Source organism: Anas acuta, chromosome 7, assembly GCF_963932015.1.
Source record: "Anas acuta chromosome 7, bAnaAcu1.1, whole genome shotgun sequence".
Taxonomy (NCBI): domain Eukaryota; kingdom Metazoa; phylum Chordata; class Aves; order Anseriformes; family Anatidae; genus Anas; species Anas acuta.
Window position 1 is genome coordinate 16,344,019 of NC_088985.1, and position 24,674 is coordinate 16,368,692.

The 24,674-nt window shown below is 37.5% G+C and overlaps 1 protein-coding gene across 2 annotated transcripts in view; it reads right to left on the bottom strand.

Annotated features, from left to right (window-relative positions):
• The window catches only part of ADK (adenosine kinase), a 276,073-nt gene that overhangs the window by 36,428 nt on the left and 214,971 nt on the right, over positions 1–24,674 (bottom strand). For both annotated transcript variants that reach the window (XM_068689294.1, XM_068689295.1), the window contains exons 8-9: positions 10,050–10,085; positions 3,149–3,263 (exon numbers count right to left, since the gene is read on the bottom strand). In XM_068689294.1, the coding sequence (XP_068545395.1) occupies positions 3,149–3,263; positions 10,050–10,085 (151 nt within the window). The remainder of the gene's footprint in view (positions 1–3,148; positions 3,264–10,049; positions 10,086–24,674) is intronic.

Consider the following 24,674-nt stretch of genomic DNA (forward strand, 5'->3'; position numbering starts at 1 on the left):
CTATCAGAGATATATTCTTTGAACTTTTTGGTCACTCTTTCTTTTCTTTTGGTAAAAATCTGCACCTTCCTGTCCTATGCTCTACTCCTCAAATACCTGTTGATACTTCTGTTCTCTGGGATGTTCAAGAATCAACAACTGTCTCCACAGTCAGTCCTCTGTACATGTAGTGAGCAGCTGTATTTGGTCTTCTTTGTCCCACCAAAAATAAAACAGAATTCTACATCTCATTTACCAACACATATAATTCTGTGTCCTTTCCCGAATGAACAAGTAACCTGGAACAATCCCTTTTATGCACCTCATTTTCTCTCCTTCCAGCCAGAGCTGAACCAAAGTGTATCCCCTCCTTATTTCTGTTCCCTGATCTACCATTCGGCCTACACATAGCCCACCGAAGAGGAACACTCCTCTTGCAACACAGACACTCTCAACTTAGCCCCATGGCTGCCTTGTCTAGGACAGTAAGCAGAGGGTTTATTTTGACTGAGGAAACAGACCTCTGTTTAAGTAAGCTCTTACAGCCATGGTGTTGTCTTTCTCATTGTACCCATGCATAGGCAGGGCTGGGCAAGAACAGGGAGGTGGATGCCCATGTGTCTCTCTGTAGGGAGCAGTCCAGTCCAAGGCATTCACTTTTACTCCCAATGCTCAGTTGCTGTCAGACAGCAGAGTGCTTTCCGTGGGGAAAATAAAGAAGGAGAAGAGAAGGTACAAAACCCACAAAACCTTTGTGGGTTCACCTTGGCATCTTTCACTCTCACACCTGTAAGCTCCAGCTCCATCCTGCACTCCTTCAGAGGACATAAACTGAGAACACTGGAATACGTGATCTGCCAACAGCTGATGAAGGATAGTTAATGGTAGCAGTGGAAGGGAAGAACGAAACAGCAGAGTCTTTTGTCTGGATACTGATCCTCTCTGGTTGAGTCAAGTCAATAGTGACAGAAGCATCTTTCAGCTAATAAACATCCTAGAGCCATGTTCTTATTATCACTATTGACTTGGGTGGAAGGTCCAAATCCATAGCTGAAATCCATGACTTTGCAAGTACTGATCTAGGCACGAACTCTCTGACAATACATTGTTTCCTCGGAAAGGCAGGATAAACAACTATACAGACTGCTTTTTTCTAAAACCTACTCTTCTTCTGTACTTTACAAAGAGGGAATGAGTTCCATGCAGGTAACTACTCCTAAATACAGCAATTCTTCCAAAAATCATTTAGAAACATTTTACACTTTCCACTGCAGGTTTCAAAGTACAACTAGACCTAATTAGTGTTGAAATAAGTGTGTTAACAGTACTCTATGCCTTTCTATCATATCATCATATACTAAATTAAGGGACACATTTTCCTCCTTTCATTATTATTTTAACGTGAAGAGGTGGGAAAAAGATGATCCACACCAAAGGAAGGAAAAAGGGGGAAAAAAAAAACAAATTGGTATCTCTTTTGAGAATTGCCCCACAGGCCAAACATTTTTATGTTCTTAATCATTATTAAATGACTTAACATGACACACAGAGCCAGGCGAATGATTGCATCCTGACATGAGAACGAATTACAAATGAAATGAAAGATCAAGCTGTATTAGAGGACTGCCTCTGGGAAATGAAAATCTTTAATTCTCTTTTATTATTGACATTTATTTGGCTGCCATGAATAACAACATAGCAAAGAGATTCAGCTACGCTTGTGCACTGAATAGCTTATCCCACGGCTCAAAACTGCCTTAACATTTATCATGTTTGCTTTTGTAGCTGACACCATTGCATACACTCTCTATCCATCTTGCATTTATCATGCATATAAAGTGCATTCTCTAATTTAAGTTCATTTCATAGCGAACAAACAGCTAAGATTAGCAAGTGTCAGTCCTCAAATAAGCTCCCAGTTGTAAAAATATCAAAGAAGGGATTAATGGATTTGTTAACAACTCCAGTTTGAAGAATAAAATAAGTACACAGTGAAAATTAAATAAGAGCACAGGAGGGTTACACATAAGATTTAGGTTTACTACCATTATTACTAGCTCATGTATAAAAACATTTTTACACTGCTATTTCTCAGCCAACTGTACAATACTCCAGTGGAGTGCCTCCATATGGGCCATTCACATAATGCAGTAACTTTCTGGAAGCAGCACTTTCATCATTATTCAGTGAGATACACATACACAACTCTCAGTGACTGCTATTTCCTTTAAATCAGTCTGTAGCTAACAAAATACAGGAAGGAGCAAACTATTGGAGAAATCATTCAAACTGCTGCTAAGAATGATCTATATAGCAGTGACATACCTACTTAGTGCCTAGCCCTGCAGCCACAGGCTGAAGCAAATTCTGATTTTGAGGCAAATATCATATGAGTAAGCACTGGTCCCTCAGGTGCAAAGCTTCCTCGACTTCACTTGATTTCCAAAGGAGGAATTCAGCCCTGACTAATAACTTACCTTGTGCAGGAATGAGTGACTAAAATGGCTTGCCACAGCACATGTTTTTAATAGCTTTATTTAGTCTAGAAGCATAGGTGGACAAAATTAAAGAGACTGTCAAAAGGTAGGCAGTCATGTTTATAATGCTTAAATCTGTGTGTCGTACATCATCAGTTTAGACAGCACAAACTACTTGTATCCCTGCTAGAACACCTTTTTCCCACGTATTCCTTTGAGAATAGAAGAGCAGACGGCTGAGAAAAGCTTGAAGTGAGACTTTCTGCTCAAAGCAAGAAAGACTGGAAATTCACTTAGTACTGGATTTCACTTCCTCCTTTTCACAAATGTTTAAATATACTATACTGTTGCACAGCTGTTCTCAGCAGGCATAGCGTGTTCTTGTTTGCAGCAAAGATGGCTACACAGATAAAATCTCAAGTCATAAAATCTGAGCAAAACCAACTGGATCAATATTTTAGATCTATGTTATAAAAAAGAACTTCAGATGTTCAGAACTAAATTCTCAGGCATTCCTATGAAATACCAACTTCTTGAATTCAGAATCTTAAAACAATTAAAAACATAACAGAGATGAGAAACATTAACATCAAAAGGCAAACGCTATGCCTACCATTTAACAGTTTTTAAAAACAGAACTTGCAATTGCTTAACTAGAATATTTACTGCGAAAAAAGATTTGAAAAATATACCTGTAGCCATTACAGTGTCATCTTTCCCCTGGGTAAAGACTACAATTCGTTGCCTTTTAGTGTTCACCTTTGGCAGGGCTTGTGTCTTCTTGGCTATCTCTTTAATGTCTTCAGTCTATTAATAAAGAGAGAAAATTCTTGTAACCAGCATATTAGAGCAGTGAAAGATTAGAACTGTATTAGCAGATCAAAAATTTATTTTCTTATGGCTAGGTATAAAACAGACTTTATTGTCCTTAGAGAAAGATTTTTAAAAGGAGAAATACTTCATTCTCCTAAGGGTTTATGTAGTACTATGAGACCAGTGTTTTTAATCTTGATAATGATAGTTCAGCTATTCCAATTGCTGCAAAACTGCAAAGCTAACAAAGGAATTACAGAGCATTTCCTAATGAGCAATTAGTGGGTTTCTTTGCTGCTGACTGGATTCTAACCTTACCTATCATAAAATTAAAAATAAAATTGGTAAGAGAATACTCTGGATAAACTCTGAGCCTGATTTTCATCCAATTTAGCCAGGTTTTATAGTAGCATAATCCCTCCGATTTCAGCAGGATTGCTAACATTGTTCCTTGAATTTCCCTGCAACAACTGATCTCAACAAGTAAACCCAGGGCACCCTGCAGCACCTTCAAAGGTGTGGAGCCCAGGTGAATACGCGGTGTGCTCAGTACCTATCTGTTTGCACCACTGAGATGTAGGGAAGGAAAGGGTGGAAGCTGTATTCAGTGGGGCACAGAACATTCCCAATTTGCTGAAGTGAGGATAAGCTGCAAAAATTTCAAGAATCTTTGCTTTAAAGGGACTTTGTCTGTACACCACAGTGCATGCAGCTAGGAACAGAGAACTTGGCATACTGAACCAAACCACAAATCCATCCAATGTCTTCGACAGCAACAAGTTTGAGATGTTTTATTTGATGCAAGAAACCCAGTAACAGCACAACTTGTCATTAGAACATTATCCTTCCTATTCTCATATTTTAGTTGCCCTATGATTTGAAACACAAGGATTTCAACTTCTAATTTATTTAGTTTTCAATCTCATCTAAATATAGGTATTCCTGTTATTTGTATAAGCATCAAATCCTTTTATAATGCTCTGTGGTAAGCTTTTGTTCTCAAATTTATCTGGAGTCAGTAAGTTCCATATAAATTAAATTTGTTATATGTAAACCTATTTCTTGCCATCACGTATAATTTTTTTTTTTATTTTTTAAACAGTAGGAAAAGTTAGAAAGACTACATTTATTCTCTATATTACTTACTGGGCCATGCTTTATTCATATCTGTGTTAAATAACACCATAACGTTTTTCTTTTTTTAGTTTGCTCTTATGTAGAAACTACTATGCTTAGAGACAGCAGATTTGGTGAGGGCCTAGTGTTGAGTACAGACTGAAACCACAACAGTATCTTCTGGATTTTTTAGTGTCCTGTTCATTACGAATCCCAACTCATTTTTTTTTAACACAGCTACATAATGAATAGAGTTTATTTATAAAGCTGTCCAGAGTCATTTCAAGTTATCTACCAGAGTTGTTTCGATTAATTTATATTAATAAATTTTTATCTTCCAAAATCAGCATATAGTGTTATTTTTTAAGCCAGGTACAGAATGTGAAGTTTTGACTGCAGCTGCTGATTTTAACAAGAGGTTGCTTCTTTTTCAGCAGCAGCTTAGATAAACAAGACCTATAAACCTGCATACATTCAGTCCTGTTTACTTGTTGCTTTTTAGCAATCTTGTTGATCAAATCACTGACAGCACTCCACTTTTATTAGGTACAGAGAATATGCCTGAGCTGTATATTTATCAATATCCCTCTAAATGAAAATACTTTAGTTCTTTTGCCATAGTTCTAGCCTCCCTTTAATTTCTCCTCCAGATCTCTGGTAGTCAGTGAACCCATCGATTAAGATACATTTACCAAACACTAAAATATTTTCCCCTTACTTATTGGTCTCTAACTACTTCTTTTTAAAATTGTCTCAAACTTTTAATCTCCATATACAGTTACTACACTCTCATTTGTGTTATTTCTTACTTCCTCCTGCTTAGACTCTTAACATGAGCTTTCAAGGGGAAACTTCTGTTAGAGAAGTGAGGGAAGAACCTTGAATCCCTCTGAGTAAGAGCACCTTACCCCTAATTCTCAAAAGGCAAGTATTTCCATAAAGATGCCAGAGAGAAAAATGCAGTCGCTGCTCTTTTGTTTTCAAATGTCTTTTTAAGTGGAGATTTATGTGTAGAAGGTATCAGCTAGTGGCATAGGCTGTTTAGCAGGGCATGAATGGAGAATTGCGGCCCTCCAACCTGGCAATGGGTAGGCTTCAGACACCTAAGTTCTGAACTACTTCAGGCCTTGACAATTAAGATATCCTTGAAGTAAAAATACAATAAAGTGTCACAAATACCAAGAAAAATGGGAAAGAAGCATTTATTTTTTCCTAAGGAGGAAGCAACTACTAATGACACTATTAAGTACATTTACAGTGGAGCAAAGCAGGCAAAGAAACCAAAGAGCTTAAAGATATTTGTGTAGTTTATTTACATGCACTTTAGATTTTGAGAGGAAAACAAGGACGTTATAATGGGAGAAAATAACATGATCAAGAGACCATTTCTTCAGTTTAAAGAACAAAGAGAAACTTATATGAGGGAATGAAGGTCCTAAGGAAAAATACTAGTGAAGAACGATGGTAAAGGATGAAATAGGGTAGATGGTAAAAGAAAGTAAAAAGCATGTATATTTTCAAGAAGAATTAAATATACAGTAAGTGTGCAACAGCAGAAGAAAGGTAATTAGTGGAAAGTATTTTTTTTAAAAAGTAGAAACTTCAGAATAAAATGGTTTGAGGAGTTGTTCTGATTGTGAGGACTTTGAGTATCATCTGTGAGAATTAGCTTGGCCACTTTCAGCCAAAATCACTTTTCAAACTGAAAATTTTCAAAGAAAGACAATAAGAAATAGATGATATAGTGGAAGAGCTGGAACCTCAATGTTGGGGAGGCTTTAACATTTCCACTATACATCTTTGCCTCACCACTGTGTTGCATTTTGAAGGTACAACTGTGACGTTTTGTGGTATGTGAATATTTATAGTTCAGGATTGCCTAACTACTATGTCCCTCATTTCATTGTCAAGCAGCAGTATGAAACATTGTCATTGCCTTTTTCTATATGGTATATACATAATATCATCAAATAGCTTTAATGAATAATGTTTATTTTGCATTGACTCATACTTGTGCACTTACCTAGACTCTGCTATGCACCCTGTACCTACAGACAAGGCTGAACAGTAGGACTGTACTGGCTCATGGACCTAAAGCCTCTATAACATGTCCCAGATTCATGGGATACTCACACTTGCCAAATTGTACGCTTGAATCTGATTAACAAAGCTGACATGCAAATCTCACACAACCATGATCTGCCTATTGGTGCTGACCTGAGAAACCTTGCCTGTGGTGTTCTTTCCAGCAAGTAAGTGGGCTATACGCATGGAATAAAGTACTTCTGATATCCCAGGCTCAGGCAGAGGTATGTGAAAAACACCACACGGCTAAAACTGCTAGTTAGGCACTTGTGAGCTCTGTCTCGGAACAGACATACAAAAACTGGGACCACCACGGCCCTGAACTAAATAAGCTTGAATCCATTGGAAACAGTGGAAATCATTGCCTTTAAGACTTCAATTTGACCCAAGATCCCAAACTCTCTCATTTGGTTCCCTAACCAGTAATATATACTTACAGATGAGAGCTCCATCTCCAACACGAAAAATTATTTTGCATGGCAGCTGGTACCAACCCCTAATATACATTCTGCTCCATTTATTTAATTTTCAGTTTGGGTTTACAGAACGAACTGAACCCTAAGTTTTATGTTAAAGTATGGGTTTACTTTATGTTAAAGTTTGGGTTTACAGAACGAACTGAACCCTAAGTTTTATGTTAAAGTAGGACTGTGTTTTCTTAATTCCTACATATAATGAACAGCAAGTTACCATTTTATAAAAATAAAACCTCACAATCCCTTATCCTGGCAATTCTTTTACTTGAAACGTAGTTAAAATATACTGACAACCATTCTACTACTTCATGGGGAACCAAGTCAAGAGCTGGGATAAAAATGGTGACTATTATAATGCATTACTGAGATGACTGCAATATGCAATTAGGATGAAGCACTATCTTCAGAGACAGTGAATTTACTATTTATGTAATATTTTTTAAATGTCTTGGAACACAAACTTCACAAAAAAGACACCACTGATGCACTCCAGGAAGAGACTGCATCAGAAGTAATGTTCTGCATTTGATTATTACACATAAGCGCTGGTCAGGAGATAAAGTGAAGGAAATAACAGTCTTCAAATATGGTGATTGATTTTATAAATACACCTCGGATTTCAGCAAACTACAATGGAAAACTAGCTCTTAGTAAGGTGAAACAGAAAAATAAAAATTCCTTTGAACAATGTTTCTCATACAATAGAAAAAAATTGATGTGTGTCAGGGAAGTTTTTTCCCCTCCCAATTACAAGATTTTATTTCTTCAAAAAAGTGCTTTTTTTTTTTCCTGAAGTTGGCTTGTGCTTTTTTTTTAAATTGTTTCTGATATACTTAACTCAATCCATATTTATATGATACATAGACCACACAAATTGTTGAAGTGTAAGACAGAAATGGAGATGATATTTTTTTAAAAAAGCTAGTCACAATTGACTTTCCACGCTAAAAGACTTCCGATAAATTATTTTTGCTGTTGTTAAAAAATAAAATTCTTTCCAGGTTGCAATTCAAATTCAGGTAACAGCAACTTTTCAATACTTTTATGGTAAATATTCTCTTGATTTTTGCTCTGGCCACTCCAATCCTTTACCTTTTTATGCTTTCTCAATATAGAATCATAGAATATAGAATCATAGAATGGTTTGGGTTGGAAGGGACCTTAAACACCATATAATTCCAACCCATACAAATTGCAGAATCAATTTTAAAAGATTTTGAGAACTGCTGGAATTTTTTCCTTTTTTTTTTTTTTTTTTTTTTTTAACTGAAAAGCTAGTTGAAGATATTTAAGTTTTTCCTAAGATACTTTCTCAGTAATGTGGATTTTTTTTTTTCCTTTACAGCACAATGGGAAAACAAGACTGTGGACACTTATCAAATTTTACACTTCTCTGTCAGGAAACTTGACGTGTGAGTTGTTGCCAAGCAAGGGGGTAATAAGAGATAAGATCATAATCATTGTGCACTTTACTGATATGCTGTAATCAAATGTGGCAGATTTAGGATGTTCAGAAGGAACCATGCTAGAATCTCTAAGCAAGCACTAATGGAAAGGTTAATATGATGGTAGTTAGCAGACACCAGCAAAAGCAGTTTGTCACTAGAGCTGAATTTAAACCAGGCACATTCAAAGTCTTTAGCTCAAGGGGGCAATAAAAATATAGAATGGGTAGGCTTAATACACTACTTCCTTTCTTTTTTATTGTCTAGCTACCAGAGGGTATCAATAATTTGTTATGCTTCATAATATATTTGGAGGCATCTGTGAAATTCATTCATTTGATAGAATAAATTGGAAGTGTATTTTTATGCTAACAATACAGATTATACAAATGAAAATTGACAGTGATAAAAAGTCTGAATTTCTACAAAGCAGCCGCATGAATTTAGAAAACATAAAATGAAATGGGACAGCCCACAGTTTTAATATCTAAAACATTGATGGCATTGATGTACCTGCTGGTGTATGGCTCTAAAGAGATCTAAATTGTAGAACAAAAGCTGCCAGTCTTTCTTTTTTTTTTTTTTTTTTTGCGTGCAACCATCCCCACACAAAAGTGGCATGTGCTTAAAGCGACGCGGTTCGAATTGCGCGGCTCTATTATTTATGCAAAATGGGTGTTGAGCAGTCAAACTCCTATCTATTCTTCCACATTGCAAACAAATCAATTAAGGTGGATCTTATTCCAGTGAAAAAACATGTAAAAGGATTTATGTGTGTTCAGTTCTGCAATTTAGATTTCAGTGAGATCGCTTACTATCTGTGAAATTAGTACAACTGTTGTCACATTAATTATAGTATTTAAAACCTGCCTATTTGAATCGAGCATTAGAGACCAATAGCTGATAGCTTTGCAGATTAAGTTATCTGAATGCAGCCAATGAGAGGAACTATAAAAAGGTCTAGGCACTCGAATAAATTCCTCAAGAAGATGAAATCAAAAGCTCTGAGAATCACTGTAAAATCAACAGTGTTTACTTGAAGAAAGTAGAGGATCAGGCATTTTCAGAACACAGATGGAAAACACCAACTTGAATCTGTTTTGAAACAGAAATTCCACACTACCCCTTCGGAAAGAAGCTGTTTGGAGAAGCAGGGTTTACATTAATCAGTACCTAACAATTTTATATACAACCTTTCTAAAATTCATTTGCATAATGATAATCCGCATATGGCAGGGTTTAAGTTCTTTAAGCGGTGTTAGATTTCACTATTTAGTCTTGCCTCGCCACTGCCTTAGCAGCGAATCCTTATGGAGTGTAATGCAGCTAATGAGGTAGCTTTTTAACTGAACAAACTGACAGGTCCCATATCTGCAGAGGCAGCTTGAAACCGTGCCCAACCTCTCGGCTTCCCAAGAGGCTTTTCAAAATTCAATAAATAACATCTGTAGGCGATGTTGGGTGCAGACCTAGCAGAGTGCGTCATAACACTGAGCTGGCAGAACAAAGAAACCATGACGACTGCCAAGTTTCCATGGCAACCGCTGCGAGGCTTGGAGAGTATAATAGCACATCAATCATTGTCCAAAAGAACTTCATTATCAGCACGAAAAAAAACCTTTAGGATCTGTTTAGTGTGCAATTGTGGGTTAACTCACCTCAAAGCCTTGCTCTCTAGCAAAAGTGGCAGCTTCCTGCAATAATAAAAAAAAGAACAGTTAATTATAAAGTGCTAGATAATGAAGAAATAACACATTTTGAAACTCATTCAGCCAGTTTTCCTTTTACACGATTATCTCAATATCCCCATATACAGTTGTTCAATCCTGATAGTTGCACCAAAAGCTTCCCCCTCCTTCCTGCTAGCCCAACAACAGCACCATGTCAACACAATCCACAAGTTCAAATAAAGAAGGTACAATATAGGGTTTTTTTCTGGGCAAGGAAAGTTACTGCTGGATGTAGGACTTTAAGCAGGAAATCACTATTTCATAGCCAGGCAAATATCCCTCAGAAATATTTTTAATTGAAATTGCATGATATCTCTATTTATGCACTTCATGGGATAGAGGTTTTTAAGCCATTTTTCAAAAAGCATTTGTCGTCTACCGTGCATAAAAAAAAATAGGATCACAAAATGTGTTCAAACCCTTGTGGTGGAATCAGAGCATTTTAAAATACTCTGATGTCTTAATCACTGCTTTAGGCAATTTAACTATGTTCTTTTCCTCAAAGAACAGAGGAAACATCAGGGTATCAGAATGTCCTCATTTCTTATTTATATTAATTGGAGCAATTAAAATCTCTTTTGAAATAAAAGCAAGGAGACAGAAGACAACAGCAATGTTTTTCCCTTATTCACTTTCTACCTCAACATTGCCAATACTGTAGACAACGCTCAAAGTCTTCACATTTTAACTAGCAATCTTCCAGATTATCTTTGCCAAGTGATATTAATAGACGGATAAGGCTCGAGTCTGAATAGCAAGTCGATCCAACTAAACAAAAATAACTACTGCACCACGTCATTTAAGGCCAGCATCCCTATGACAGCTTTAATACTGCAGAAAATACATACTCGTGGACCTATATGATCTGCCAATTTGGGGGCAATCTAAGAATTTGAAGTGGGTACAATTGATTATAACAACAGTAAGTTGAGGTTAATAAAATGTGATCAGCTGAAAAGCACAACTCCTCAGGCTGCTTCACTGCAGGAACATAAGGCTGACCGGGTTAGCCTTAGCTGATGTTGACAGAAAAACTGAATCATGGTCCTGACAATTGGGTGCGGGCAAGGTTAGCCACTTTGACAATTTACTTACAATTGAATTCCTTCTTGTACATCACACAGTCAATGACATTTGCTAGCCTGGCTGTCAAGACGGAGTGTAGGGTTCAAAGATATCATGCAGTGTTTTCCTAAACCAGCATGTGATTAACAAAGCCTATGCTCATATGAAAAAAAAGGAGCCTGCAAGCTTCCACTATAAAGTGATGCACATACAATGAACTGCAACACAATCAAGAAAGCCTCAAATGGGACCAGGACACAGGAAAAAAAGCAAAACAAAAATAAGAGAAATAAGGGAGCGCTAAGGGGGGCAGAGAATAGGAAAATAAACCAAAAATTATGTACTGCAGCCAGACTACTTCTTTAACCTCAGGTTTTTGGTCATGCGAGTGAAATCGGAAGTTGCACTGATCTGTCCTTAGGGGATTTCTTTAATGCCCCAAGGCAGCAGGACATTAACATCTGTGTTAAACTATTGTTTGGCCAGGAAACTGGACACCAGTACATTCTTACATCTGTGAAATAAAAAGCTATTCCAGTTAAGTAGTATTTCCTTATGTGGGAGACTTTGAGAGAATTCATCTTAATTTTCTGTACTGGGGCACCCATGCATAGCACATGTGGTTTGAAAGACCTGGCCCTTCCACAGAAAAGTTAAACGATTGCACATTTGCTAAAAAGTATCTTATCTTTGGATTTTCCTGCTAGAGCTCCATCTTTTAGCCTGGTCTGCTGCCCAGCTCCATGAATAATAGCGGCTAGCATACAATCATAGATTTTCCTGCAGTTGACCTCTAATCTAAGGGTGTCTGAATGTGCCACAGAACACCAGCAATCTTAATTTTCTGCTCTCCTATCAACCAAACCTCACGAACAGCTTCTTTCAATAAGGACTGAGCCTACAGTTCCCAGAGAATCAGCATCTCCCTGAATGACACCCCTTCCAGAATTAAGGCCCTTCCAGCAAAATGGAGAGAAAAGCTCACAACACAGCTTTGGAGATGCCAGTTTGGTGTTTGCAAAATGGTGAGAAATGTTCAGCAGGCCCTGAATGCTGGGGCCAGTTCAAAGTAAATTAACCAGATAAAAGCAATGAGAAGCTTTTAGTATCTATTCACAATAACAGTGAGAACAGGAAACAAGCGGACCCCATCTGTGCAGCCCTAGGGCACCTCATACTGAGCTCCACGTATCTAATAAAGTAGTCAGGTTAAAATCGAAGTGGCTGTAACATGTGGAGACTGCTGGGGTTACAGCGGCCAGCCGGGGCGTTCCCTAATGCAGGTGATAATCAGTATGATAATCACTATATTTACAGGCTTTCCATTTTATATCTGACATTGGAAATCACGAAGAAGGAGGGATTAAGGAAATAAACAACCTACACAGAAGCTTTACCGCTCCCTGGAGAATGCAGCATTTTCATTCATGCATGACATGCGACAACAGCAAAGCAACACAGCGACAGAACAGAATTTTCTTTGGAGGCTTCATTTCACATCAGGAGTTCTTTCAGTTTTGATAAACTTTAGACATTATTCAGTCATTATTCCAACTCAGCATTTTCAGAGCTATTTTCCAATACTGTCTGCATCACATCTCAGTTCATAACACCCTCTCCCCCACCTTTCTTCTCGTTTATACTAAATATGTTTAAAACACTCACACTCCTTTTTTATACACTCTTTTTACTAACCACAAGAGCACATTTATTGCCATACCACCTAAAGTAGAAATGGGATTTGTTAGCAGTTATGAAACGTTCTTTGGCTCATGCAGGTTGGAAAAACAAATCAAAACAAAACACACCTAAAACATACAGCTCTGCTGAAGCAAACAGCATACAGTGCTCCTTAATGGGAGCAACACAGTGTCACCAAAGGTAACACACCCCCTCCCTTTGCACAATAGTGAGCAGTTTGCACAGGAAAGCGAGATAAATTAGAGATAACAATAAAAAAGACAACTTCCGTTAGTACTAGTCTTGTTGTTACATTTGAACTCTCCTGATAGCTGAAAACTATTCCCATTCTTGCACGTATTTTATTGCTGCTGGAGTCCCCAACGTTTAGGAAATGGAGCTGTCTATAATCTACACCATGGCCAATTGTAACGGAGCTCGTTAAAATTCAGAGCGCTTTAATCATCAGCAAGACAAACTCTTTGTTTGTAAGTAAACCAAAACATACCCTCTGAACACAAAAGTCATTAGCATCTGCACTCCTGCGAGTATTTGTTAACACCCTGTGTTGGAAACATTTTATGATTGTAGAGTTAAGATGGCTCAACTTCAATAATCATGCGGTCGGTTTGCCGTATCACACAGAAGGCATGCTACATATTAAATATTCTCAGCACATCCAAATTTTTTTGTTGGTACCAATGTTTTATGATAATTTGATCAAATTATAGCCAAAATGGTAACAACATGCATGTTGGGTTAAATTTAATTCATGTAGGCCAAAATAAAACTCATGCAGTCGCACTGAACAGCATTTAAAACCATGTATCGCTGAAATTAGCTGACAAAGACTGTTCAAAAGCAGCACCAATAGTATTATCTACAATATGCATTTTAACCTTTACACAGAGAAAAGGAGCACTGTAAACTAAATTTGCATTTCATTGCTGAAATCAACATTATCTCATAAAGAAATGATAAAACAGCAGGGCAGCAATGATACCCTTGCACACTGAATGCATTCCCATAATTACACGAGAACGCAAATGCAGGAGACACCGATGCTAATCCCACCCCCCATCCTTGGTAGCAGCAGCATCTCAGAGGATAACCTACACCTCACACACGTTACAGCGCTGCCCTGTGCAGCTCCCTCACATTCTCTTTAATTTCTCTTGACCACTACCCCTGAAAAAAGGGAAGAAAATAAAATGAAAAAAAGCAAGCGGGGAGTGGGGGATTACTGGCAGGTTTTGAGGGAGCTCCTACTGCAGCAGCTGTAAACTTCCTGACTGACCTGAGATAAACTCAAAAAACAAGCTCTGCTCACGTTTTCAGGAATACCACCCCCTTCCTCTGCACAAGTCAGTGACTCAGTGGATTCACCCCGTCCCACGAATCAACATAATCTTAAACCACCACACACTCATACAACATGCATCACCGCAGAGGCAGATCCTTGCATGAAATCAGAGGCATCTAGATTTTAAAAAGAAAAACAAACAAAAAGAAAAACACACAAAACTTCGGTGGATTTGCTCAATAAAAACCAGCAAATGACTATTAGGACCATTCAGTGGGTGTTTGCATTTGGTCGAATGACTCCTGCTGGTGTCAGCCATGTTTTACTATTAACTTGAATAGTATCTCTACCACTACACCTTACAAGACACTTTTTACTGCTGAAATCTCCTAAAAATCTATTTAAAACATTTTCTTCTTCAGCTTCAGGGTATTGTATGACTCTCTCCTGAGAAGTATCAATTGTTGTTAGTTTTCTCCCATTTACATTGCTTCCTTGAACACATTAGAGGCTATGTGCATTTTGCTCAAATAATGCTCTTTTTCTTCAGTGTAATCATTTAGTGCTATCAATCCAACTGATGAGTTCACCTCTAATCCTGCTATAACTTTGTGTTCTTTATATTGTCTCTTGCTTTTCCACAGCTTGCCTTGCTTGCTGCAGCAAAGCGTTGCACAAATCTTACCATTAAAACCCTGTTAACTAAACGAAATGCTTAACAAAAAAGTAAAATAAGCAAATGGAGCTACAGGGAAGACTTTGATGCAGGTGATGTTTCTGATATCTACAACCTCATTCTGTATAAGATTGACTCATATAATAGAGACAAGTACTAAGGACTTTTGTTTCTGAAATAGATGTTTTGATTCATGATTTCCTAATGGAAAGCAAAGCTTTCTAAAATAATAATAAAAAGCAAAAAACAAAAACATTCCTGTATTAGTTGCCTCATCACAATACAGACACAAAAGTCTTCTGTTTCATTATAATACAACAACAAACACATGTACTTCTACCTCAGCTTTCCTTAGGTGGGCACTCGTCCTTCCTACTTCCCTGTCTACTATCATCTTTACTCTGTCATCTCTGTCTCTAGAAAAGAGCTTATAAAATTTTCTGCTTTCAGAGCTGTACCCTTTGTTTTACATAGTCCATAGGTACTGAAAACCTCTGATTTCAGCAGTATGTTATGCCCAGTAATTCTGAATACAGGCCCTTAAAAGACATCTTTTGGTAAAAGCTCCCTCTTTTTTTTTTTTTTTTTTTTTTTTTTTGTCAGAGGATAAGTCATTCATCAGCCATACAGCTGTAAAGAATACTACCATCAAGATCACTATGAGCTTCTGCTTTTGGTATTTCTTTCATAAAACACCCATCACAGTGAAGGAGCTAAACTGGTTTTTAAGGATGATGCCATGCCACATTTTCCACCCCTCCAGCTCCAGGCCAGTTTACACTAAACATGACCCTGGAAATGGCATTTGTCTTAACGCACAGATGGGACAATGGATTTTTCGTCGCTCCCTTTGGATTATAACAAAGAAGTCATACATTCATCCCCTAGCTTCATGGCACCACTCTCCTGTGCACGCTACACAAAGCCAAACTTAGTTACACTTCATTTTATTGCCCATCCTATTTTTAAGTGAGAAAATATTAGATGCATATATATATATACACATACACATAGACATAACAGATCCATGGTTCTTAACATGCAAAAACAGCATGCAAAAACCATTCATAACCAGCATGCAAGAACTATGATTACTTTCATGGTAAGCAAATAGAGGTGATGTCAAAGCTGTGGTAATGATAACCTTGATGTACCTAAGCAATCAGAGGTAAATACTGTTGAAGACTATCTGATGATCAATTGAAAACATGACTTGAACGAATGGCCGCTACCATTCTCTTAATTGAATATTAATGGATAGAAAATCTATAGGCTGTAGTTCTAACTGGATCTCTAACCTTTAGTGCCAATGGTACATTTACTGTGGTTAGGGACAAGATGCAGACATTCCTCTTCAATTCAGTGCTAAATAGTCATCAATTGTTACTCCAAACACCGTAGGTTGACCTATCCAGCCTTGTGTATCACTGTAGTCTGATTTAGACAGTCATTACTTTTAGGTCAACTGTTACTACATTTCACTGTGCAGTACAAGCTTGTATGCCTTTATTAAAAAATAGCCATTTACAAAGGCATTCAGGGCTCAGGAGGTGAATGTAATTTTATCCTTCTCCCTGCCCCCCAACAGAGACAGTTGCTTTAATATGGGTCGTATGAGAGGTTGAGAGAGAAACAGAAATCTTACGAACCACCCAGCATATTTTCTGAAACAAACACATATCTGCTGAAATTTTGTTCCAGCTGATCAAGTTCGAGCTGTACTTGAGGATGTGTTACAGGGATACAATGCTTCAGTATTATTTTCCTTTGACAAGCACAGAAAACTAATCTTGATTTGGTCAGTGGTGTACACCTGTTCACATTTCAGAGAAGATCAATAAAAGCCGGTCACAGAACGGACAGACCCCGCAGACAGCTTGGGAACCGACACTGAGAATCAGCAGTATCTGAGCAAGTATCTCCCCCTCACTGGCTATTACTGAAGAAAGCACAGCTGGTATCAATTGGATGGGCAGATTATCATAAAGGAACACCAAGGTGTTTTTTTCTTCCCCTCTTTGCTTTTCCTATGAGTAGTCCCAGACCTGAAAATTGCTTTTGTTCATAAAGGATAACAAGAGTTCCTATCATATCCTAAAACATTTTGTTCAGTTTGTTCCAGTAGTACGAAAGATACTGGTAAATATATTTCCAACACCTTCACTCAGTAGGTGAAAATATAAAATAATAATATCAAAGTGAATATTCAGAACAAGTAGAAATAACATATGGGATTAGACTTGTAATGTTCAGAGGGGGTTCTGGCATTCAACCAGAGGGTTTTGTCTGAAAAAGCCTACCGTGTAAAGAATGAAGAAAAATGTATTTCCTGTCCTGCTCGGGTTCATGCTGGAGCATCTGCATTACGTACAATTTGTTAATATTCAGTTATTTATTCTGCTACTTAGGTTATTACCAGAACTATAGCTCCTGCTAGAATCTTCTATGGAAAAAATCACCCTGAGTCAGAGCGTAATGCCATTACAAGGTCTGCCACAGCTGCAGCAGTGATATGCCTCTGAGCCATTTTGAAATTTTACGATGGATAAAAAGCTATTACTTATATCTCTGCTATACATCCTTACCTAAAGAACTGAACTAGCTATGACTCTGTACATATCTCTCTCCTCACAGATTAGAAGCAGCAAATTAGTGAACTATACTTCCTTACAACATCTCTTTATACAAATGTGTCTATCTTTATCTTAAAAATAGATGCATCATGACCAGAAAACTGGGAGAAGAAAAGACTCCTTTAATCATCACTGAATCAGGAGAACATAAAAATGAACACAAACATTAAAATTAATTTAATAGCTAAAGGATAAGAGTTTTATACACATATAAAAATAAAAGATGCGTGGGGTCTTTTGAAGCCTTTAATGCTGCGCATTGTAAGCTCTTAGTACTAACCTTCTGGCTGAAGGATGACAAACAGAAATAAAAGATTGCATCATTTCCAACAAGGCCTCCTATGATTGCAACCACTCAGACTAGCCTGAAATCACTGACAAGATATTCTCATCTAGCAATTTCAGATGAAGAGAATAATCAGATACTGTGCTAAAAGTGCTGGGATACAGCAGGACTTGTCTCTATTCCAGCTAGAAGGTTAACACATTTTTAGCAGTAGAACTGAGTTTTCTATATACTTTGTTTTGCATGATGTCATGCACAGCCACTTAGAATTATAACTAAGGATATGGCATTGGGAACCCTATAAAGAGCAATCATCACATAACTCTCTTCATGTGCTAGGCTTGCACTGCTTGTTAACCTTACCAAGAGAACAAAATTGCTCACTGCATCCTCCAGCAAATAACACTAACTTTTCAACTGATACATTTTAACCTTCCAATTAAGTTTGAATCCAGTTGTCTTGAAATTTCTTATTAGACTTTGTTGTGTTATTTCATGCTAATTTGATGATACATTCATCTGTGTTAAAGATACAGACATTCAAGTTTTCTCTTGTATTTCCCGTTTTATCTACTGCAGTTCCTTCATGGAAGTAAAAGCCTATTCTCAGTCTGTATGGGTGACTCTCTCAAAACACCTTCATTGTACAGAACAGCAAAATTTCAATCTCACCGTAGTTAGGTGACTGTGGTCCTGACTGAAGAATGTGCTCTGATTCCAGATATGCATGAGGCACTTACAGTCATCTTGGACAGGTTGCTAATTAATTGCAGCATTTCTTTCAAATCTGTAAAACTTACCATTAGAATTTCCCTGCTTCTGACATTGTGAGGATGAGCGTCTTTTTGGTATGTTTGCTCCATTTCTAAAAGAAGCCAACCTGAACCTGAAATGGTCTCACACAGAGCAGAGGATGAAAGAAAGCATAAGTAAGGCAATTAGAGGGATCACAAATTCCACCACGTTTTAAAGAGTTAATACGGAATCACAGAATCATGGAAGGGGCCTTGGTAGCTCATCTAGTCCAACCCTCTTCTCACGCAAGGTCAGCTAGAGCAGGTTGGCCAGGACTTGGATTTTGAATATCTCTGAGCATGCAGATTCTGCAGGCTCTCTGAGAACCCTGTTCTGGCACTTGACCACCTTCACAAGTTTTTTCATTACGCTTAAGTGCAATTTCCATTTGTGCCCACCACCTCTCGTTCTGTCACTGGGCACCACTGTGTATAGCCTGGCTCCATCTTCATTACCGCCTCTCATTTGGTATTTATATGTGTTGATAGGACCCCTTTGAGCCTCTTCTTCTTGAGGCTCTCAGCTTCTCCTCACCCAGTTGGTCTCCAGCCTGTCCATCTGTTGAACTTCACGAGATCGCTGTCAGCCTATTTCTCCAGTCGGCCAAAATTTGGCGTTCAAAACTTGACATTATATTTTGTTTTAAAATAGTAGCTCCTGACTCCAGGCTTGGGATAAAGTCCATGCTGGGCCAGGCAGACAGGGAAAGGCTTTGTCAAAGACTTTACTGATGTATGAAGAAAAGTCATGTGATTGTTAGGATAGAAAAGACACAAGTAGAGATACCAAGCAACTATGATCACACAGCAAGGAAGGACAGTCAGAAACTACAAATGAACCAGAACAAGTTGCTCCAATAAATAAGAAGCAACTCTCAGAGACTATGAAAAACTCTCAAGCCAGCAGCTGTTGGCCAAAGGGCTACTGGAATCAACATAGCAAACCAAAACCAAAGAAAATGTGGAAGTTCATTTATGTTTTGACCACTGAACTTCACCTAAACATTTATTTCATGTGGGTTATCAATTTGGCTTGATTTGGGCAGCAGACATGCAAATGATCTATAAGCACTTTCTTCATGCACTCAAATCACTTATTTAATTATACTTGCTTTCTCTTTTCAAAATTAGCTTATGCATAAAGATCACAACTATCACACTGGTTGCTTTCAAAGATGAAAGTGAAACTTTTTAAGTAGAGCTCAAAATTCCTCTGACAGAAAGCATCTATATGCTTTCTCAGCACTTCTTTCTACTTTTAAGACACCACACTCTCATAAAAAAAAAAAAAAAAGAAAATGATATAGTAAAAAAGAATAAGATTATGAATATGTATCAATTCCTATGAAAAAAAAATCTAACTCTCTGCTAAGCAAGGACATTCTCCTAGTGGCACCAGTTGTATGTGCTAAAGGATCATAAAAACGTATCATAGTTTTCTAGCAATAATGTTTAAAAAAAAAAAATACATACAACTAACTTACTATCTTTGATTCTACCATATGCGTGTTCTCTGTATACTCCAAGACTCAAAGAAGATTTTATAATCCTCCGCTATACTTCAGAACAGTTACCATTTTAACCTCTACTTCTGTATCTTGAAAATGCTACATTTATTTTAGGATTTGTCTAACAACTATTTTTTAGTTCCTGAAATCACAGATTGACATTATATTTTAACATACAGTTATGTATTTACTTAATATATGCTGGCATATTGCAAATGAACCTGAAACGTACCTAAAATCGCACCAGATACATTTCTTATTTTATTATGTGATATATGTAAGCCTGCAAATTATTCTGAAGCTGAAATTAGTAGTGGTAGTAATAGTAGTAGTAGTAATTCAGTTTTGGACAAGTTATTTTTAGCTGTGTACTTGCTCAAGCCCTTCACTACAGATTTCTCACACCTTCTGAGTGCTTAGAAGTGTAAATAATCTTTTTTCTTCCCTCTGCCTGTAGCATTATATTTGTATTTAAATATAACAGAAGCTATCGCAAACTATTTAGCTTGCCTCACCCTTTCCAACACAAGAGACTCCTGGAATTTCTTCCATGATGCTGCATCTCTACCATTTTATACAAAATTTGAAGAGGGTCATAGTAGTACTGCTCTTTTGTAAAGACTGCACTCTGATTTAGGCTCTTGAAAATGTATTACTTTCTCTTATATGAGTAATAAATAATTTTCTAAATATCAGGCAACAAATGACTGGGAACATTCTAAAACAATGGTGATGTGCTTCCAGAGCAAAAGTAGTTGCATTAACAGCACACCATATGCTGCACTGGAAGCTTTTTAAGAGACAGCTATTCAGGGACTGAGAAATGATGAAAAAATAGGCTAGAACCTCTGAAAAGTGGCACAGATTTGTAGAATCTCCTTAGTCTGAGGTTTGTTTTTCCTCAAAGAGCTCAGAGAAATGTAGTGCTCATATATTATGGTAAGACAGAATTGTTATAAACAACAAGCTAGAACTTACTCAGCGCTAGCAGACATGTACATATTTTCCTAATTCCTTGTCTCTTGTTAGATTTTTATATCACCCTGTCTTCTTTCAGTCAAGTTAACCACCTCTCTCCAAATTATGTTTCAAAAAGTCACATGCCCTACTCCAAAGGCATTTTGATCTTAGGTTTAGACCATGAAAACAAACAGTTTATTTGGAGTCTGGCTAGCTCACATGGTGAACAGTGAACAGTTTGCAGAGGATACTGTGCTAAAAGTGTCACTTTAAAAAAATAATATTGAAGCAGTTCTTTACAAACATGGCACTTGTCCAAAGCACATATGGAACATTAAATATAGCCATAAAATTTTATGCACCAGATTTGACCAAGGTCTTGAGCTCTAATTTATATTTTCTCCATTTTGCTGGAAGACTAGCTGCATTTGATAAAGCTACTTCATAAGGACTCTGTTCTCCTAACATTTACACATCACACATCTGGACTTGGAAAGGGAGTTTGAGTAAAAGAGCCAACTAATGCAGATCTTGTTTACATTATGTGCAATTACTCTTGTGTCATGAATCTCCCTGGGATATCAGAATGTGCTGAAGACACCCCAAGAATATGTACTTCAAATAAGAATGCAAAAGCCTGGGTGTTTCTACCCCTATCAATGAGCTCTATACACATGATCACATGAGAAAAATCAATGGTATTTGTATTTTCTAATAACGTTCCATTTCATTTTTATTAATTATTTGCATGTAATTATAGCTGCCCTCAGTGCCTGAAGATCTCCGTTTGGATTGTTTTTCTCTCACAACTCGCTCACTGCAGCCAAGGGAACTAAGTGATGGCAGTTGCAACACTCAATTCAGTTACATAAACACATCTTCCTTGCCAGATTCCCCTGCGGTGTTCCCATTTCATGAAATAAGTCTCTAGCATTTTGTAATGTACTGTACCAGAAAGTTTCTTTTCATGTGACAAAAAATTAGGTCCTCTGCTCCTGGCAGCGGAGAAGCATGTGTGTGAACATGTCCCTGGAATCCACCCCAGACCATGTGGCTGCATCAGCAAGAGGACAGAGAAGAAACACAATACTCAAGCAGAACAAGAATTGGTTGTCAGACTTCAGGAGGAGACAGACAGCCTCCATCCAGAAGATGAGCCAGGTTTATTCCTAAGTCTGTTGCAGTGACAACACATGTGAATGCACATTTTACCTTCGCCATATACAATAGGCATGTTCTTTCCTATAGAGTATATTTGCCAATAGAGATTAAAAATAAAACACAAATCTGTCCAGCTTATTCCTACAGGTATAAACGGAGTTCTAAGTTTTAACATCATAGCTGGAACACTCCTGACTATGAAAACATGTGGTGAAAGTGTAGAAACAGAGTGACCAACCTAACCAATCACACAGATGATCAGCTACACAGAGAGGGGGCCTTGTGGACAAAGTTTTCCCCCATATCTGCTTAGTACCATGAAGCTAAGTGGTCGTACTCAGTTGACTTGCTTAAATGAAGATCAATTTTACATTTTCATTTTCACATAGGTTGTTCTCCACGTGTTGATATGCTTGTTCAGTAATTCAGTACTCTTCTCCTCTTAACTTAAATGCATTTTCAAAATAAGTCAAACAGGGGCAAAGAACTATTCCACTACAAGACTGTCCATAAATGTACATAATACAAATCCAAGTTAAAGCTTTTCTGCTTAAGAATAATGTGCTATTTCAGTTCAGGTTAATTTTCCTGTGTAGTCAACTCCATGTAAAACTAGAATGACTGAAATGGGGAATTAAGCTTGAATTCCCGTGAACAGACTGCTTTTCTTCAAATACCCACAACTGCTACATGCATTCAGGTTATCTTGCACTGTCTACACATTAGAAAACACAACTCAGCTATAGGAAAGGAGAAGTCTATATCTGTGGTAAAAGAGCTTTCACCTGTCAGTGTGGAAGCCTGCCACTGACCCAGTGGATAATGCTGATTTGGGAAATTTTGGTACTTAGCTTCTTCCCTATTCTGTTGGTGTTAGAGAGCTGTACCCCAAGACATACAAGATCACCATCTAAACTCTTCACAGTTTTGCCATTAAATAAATGAGATCACTTCTAAAGTAGAGCAAGAAGTAGGGAAAACAAAAACAAAACAACAACTTTTTGTGATGCTATTTTAAGTACCATTAAATAGTCAAAAGGTGGCTTTATTTATAAGTTTGAACTTAAAATGAGAGAAAATATCTGCTTGAATACCACATATTATTTTCCTAGAATATTGAAAGTAGGTACCAACTTTCCACACAAGAGGAAAAATTCAGTATATACTAGTGGAGTCTCTGCTGATAGGAGCCAGTGAAGCTTTTCTTTCAGTTTGGTGGCAAAGGATTTACAATACCAGGGATGCTAGCAACCAAAGATCCACTTGCACCAATTGCTTTTCACCATAAAATGTTCTATAAATCAATATGTTACTGTTAGTTTAGAGAAGTAGGTGACACCTTCAACTTCTACTTTTAGTACTTGTGCAGGAAATAATCACAGTTCAGGTGGCATATGAGTATTCTGTATTCCAGAACTAGCAAAGAAATCTGGTGACTTGGTCATTGCTATGGTAACTATATTTCTGTAGTGAACATTGAAGTAAATAGGTACATAAAACATGTATAAGTTGTCACTATGTAAGTTACTGCTGCCCTGGAGCCGCAATAATTTGCTTCCTTTAAAGTACTTAAATCTGGCCATAAATACTTGGTATCTCACAATGTCCTATTATTTCAGGAAGATGACAAGGCTCTTCTTACATAATATAGTGCAAACACACAAGCAGATTGATTTATCAAGAAAGGAACTTTTTGGAGAAGTAATTCATTGGCCTGTAAGTAGCCAAGTATGAACGAGCTTCTGGCTTGATGAAGAAAACTACACCAGGCTCTTATGTACCAAGGCAAGGTTGATCCATTGCGCACAGTTTGAAAGGGTAAGCTTATTTCTCCACCTCTGACAAATGCAGAACCATTTTTGTGTAGAAAACTCCATCTTTTTCTCTCAAGTCTTTCCCTTACTCTTTTGTTTCCTCTTCTCCTCACCTAATCCACCAATGTCAGAGATGTGGAATTAAGGAAAGCCCAGTCTGCACACTGTCCTCCTTTAGCGGATAGAAGGGTTTTGCTCTCCTTTCATGCTCTTCATCACATACAATCTTTGGCATTGGGAGGTTCTCCTTTTGTCTCTAGCCGAGCAAAGAAGTACAATTTTTATTTTTTTTTTTTCATACACAGACTAATTTTGGAACAGTAAACGCAAGCTGCCACATAGTGATGATGAACTGATACTCGGAGAAGGAAAGCACAGATGTCTTCCAATTTAGACCAGGACTGCAATGCTGCTGACCATATAACACAGTCTACCCATGTCACAAAGTGAAGACAAGCACTAATGAGGTCCTGTGGATCCCTTGGGATTATTTCCTTGGGTTAGATTACTTGCATGGTTTAGAAGACTTGTATGAAGGAGGTCTTCCCTGAAAGAAAGGGGATAGTACTTCGTGACAGCTGAATTATGTCATATAAAATGGATTAGGATGGTCATAGAAACTGGAAGGCCTACACAGTCAACATGGGTAAGTCATCAAACATATACCAGTGCA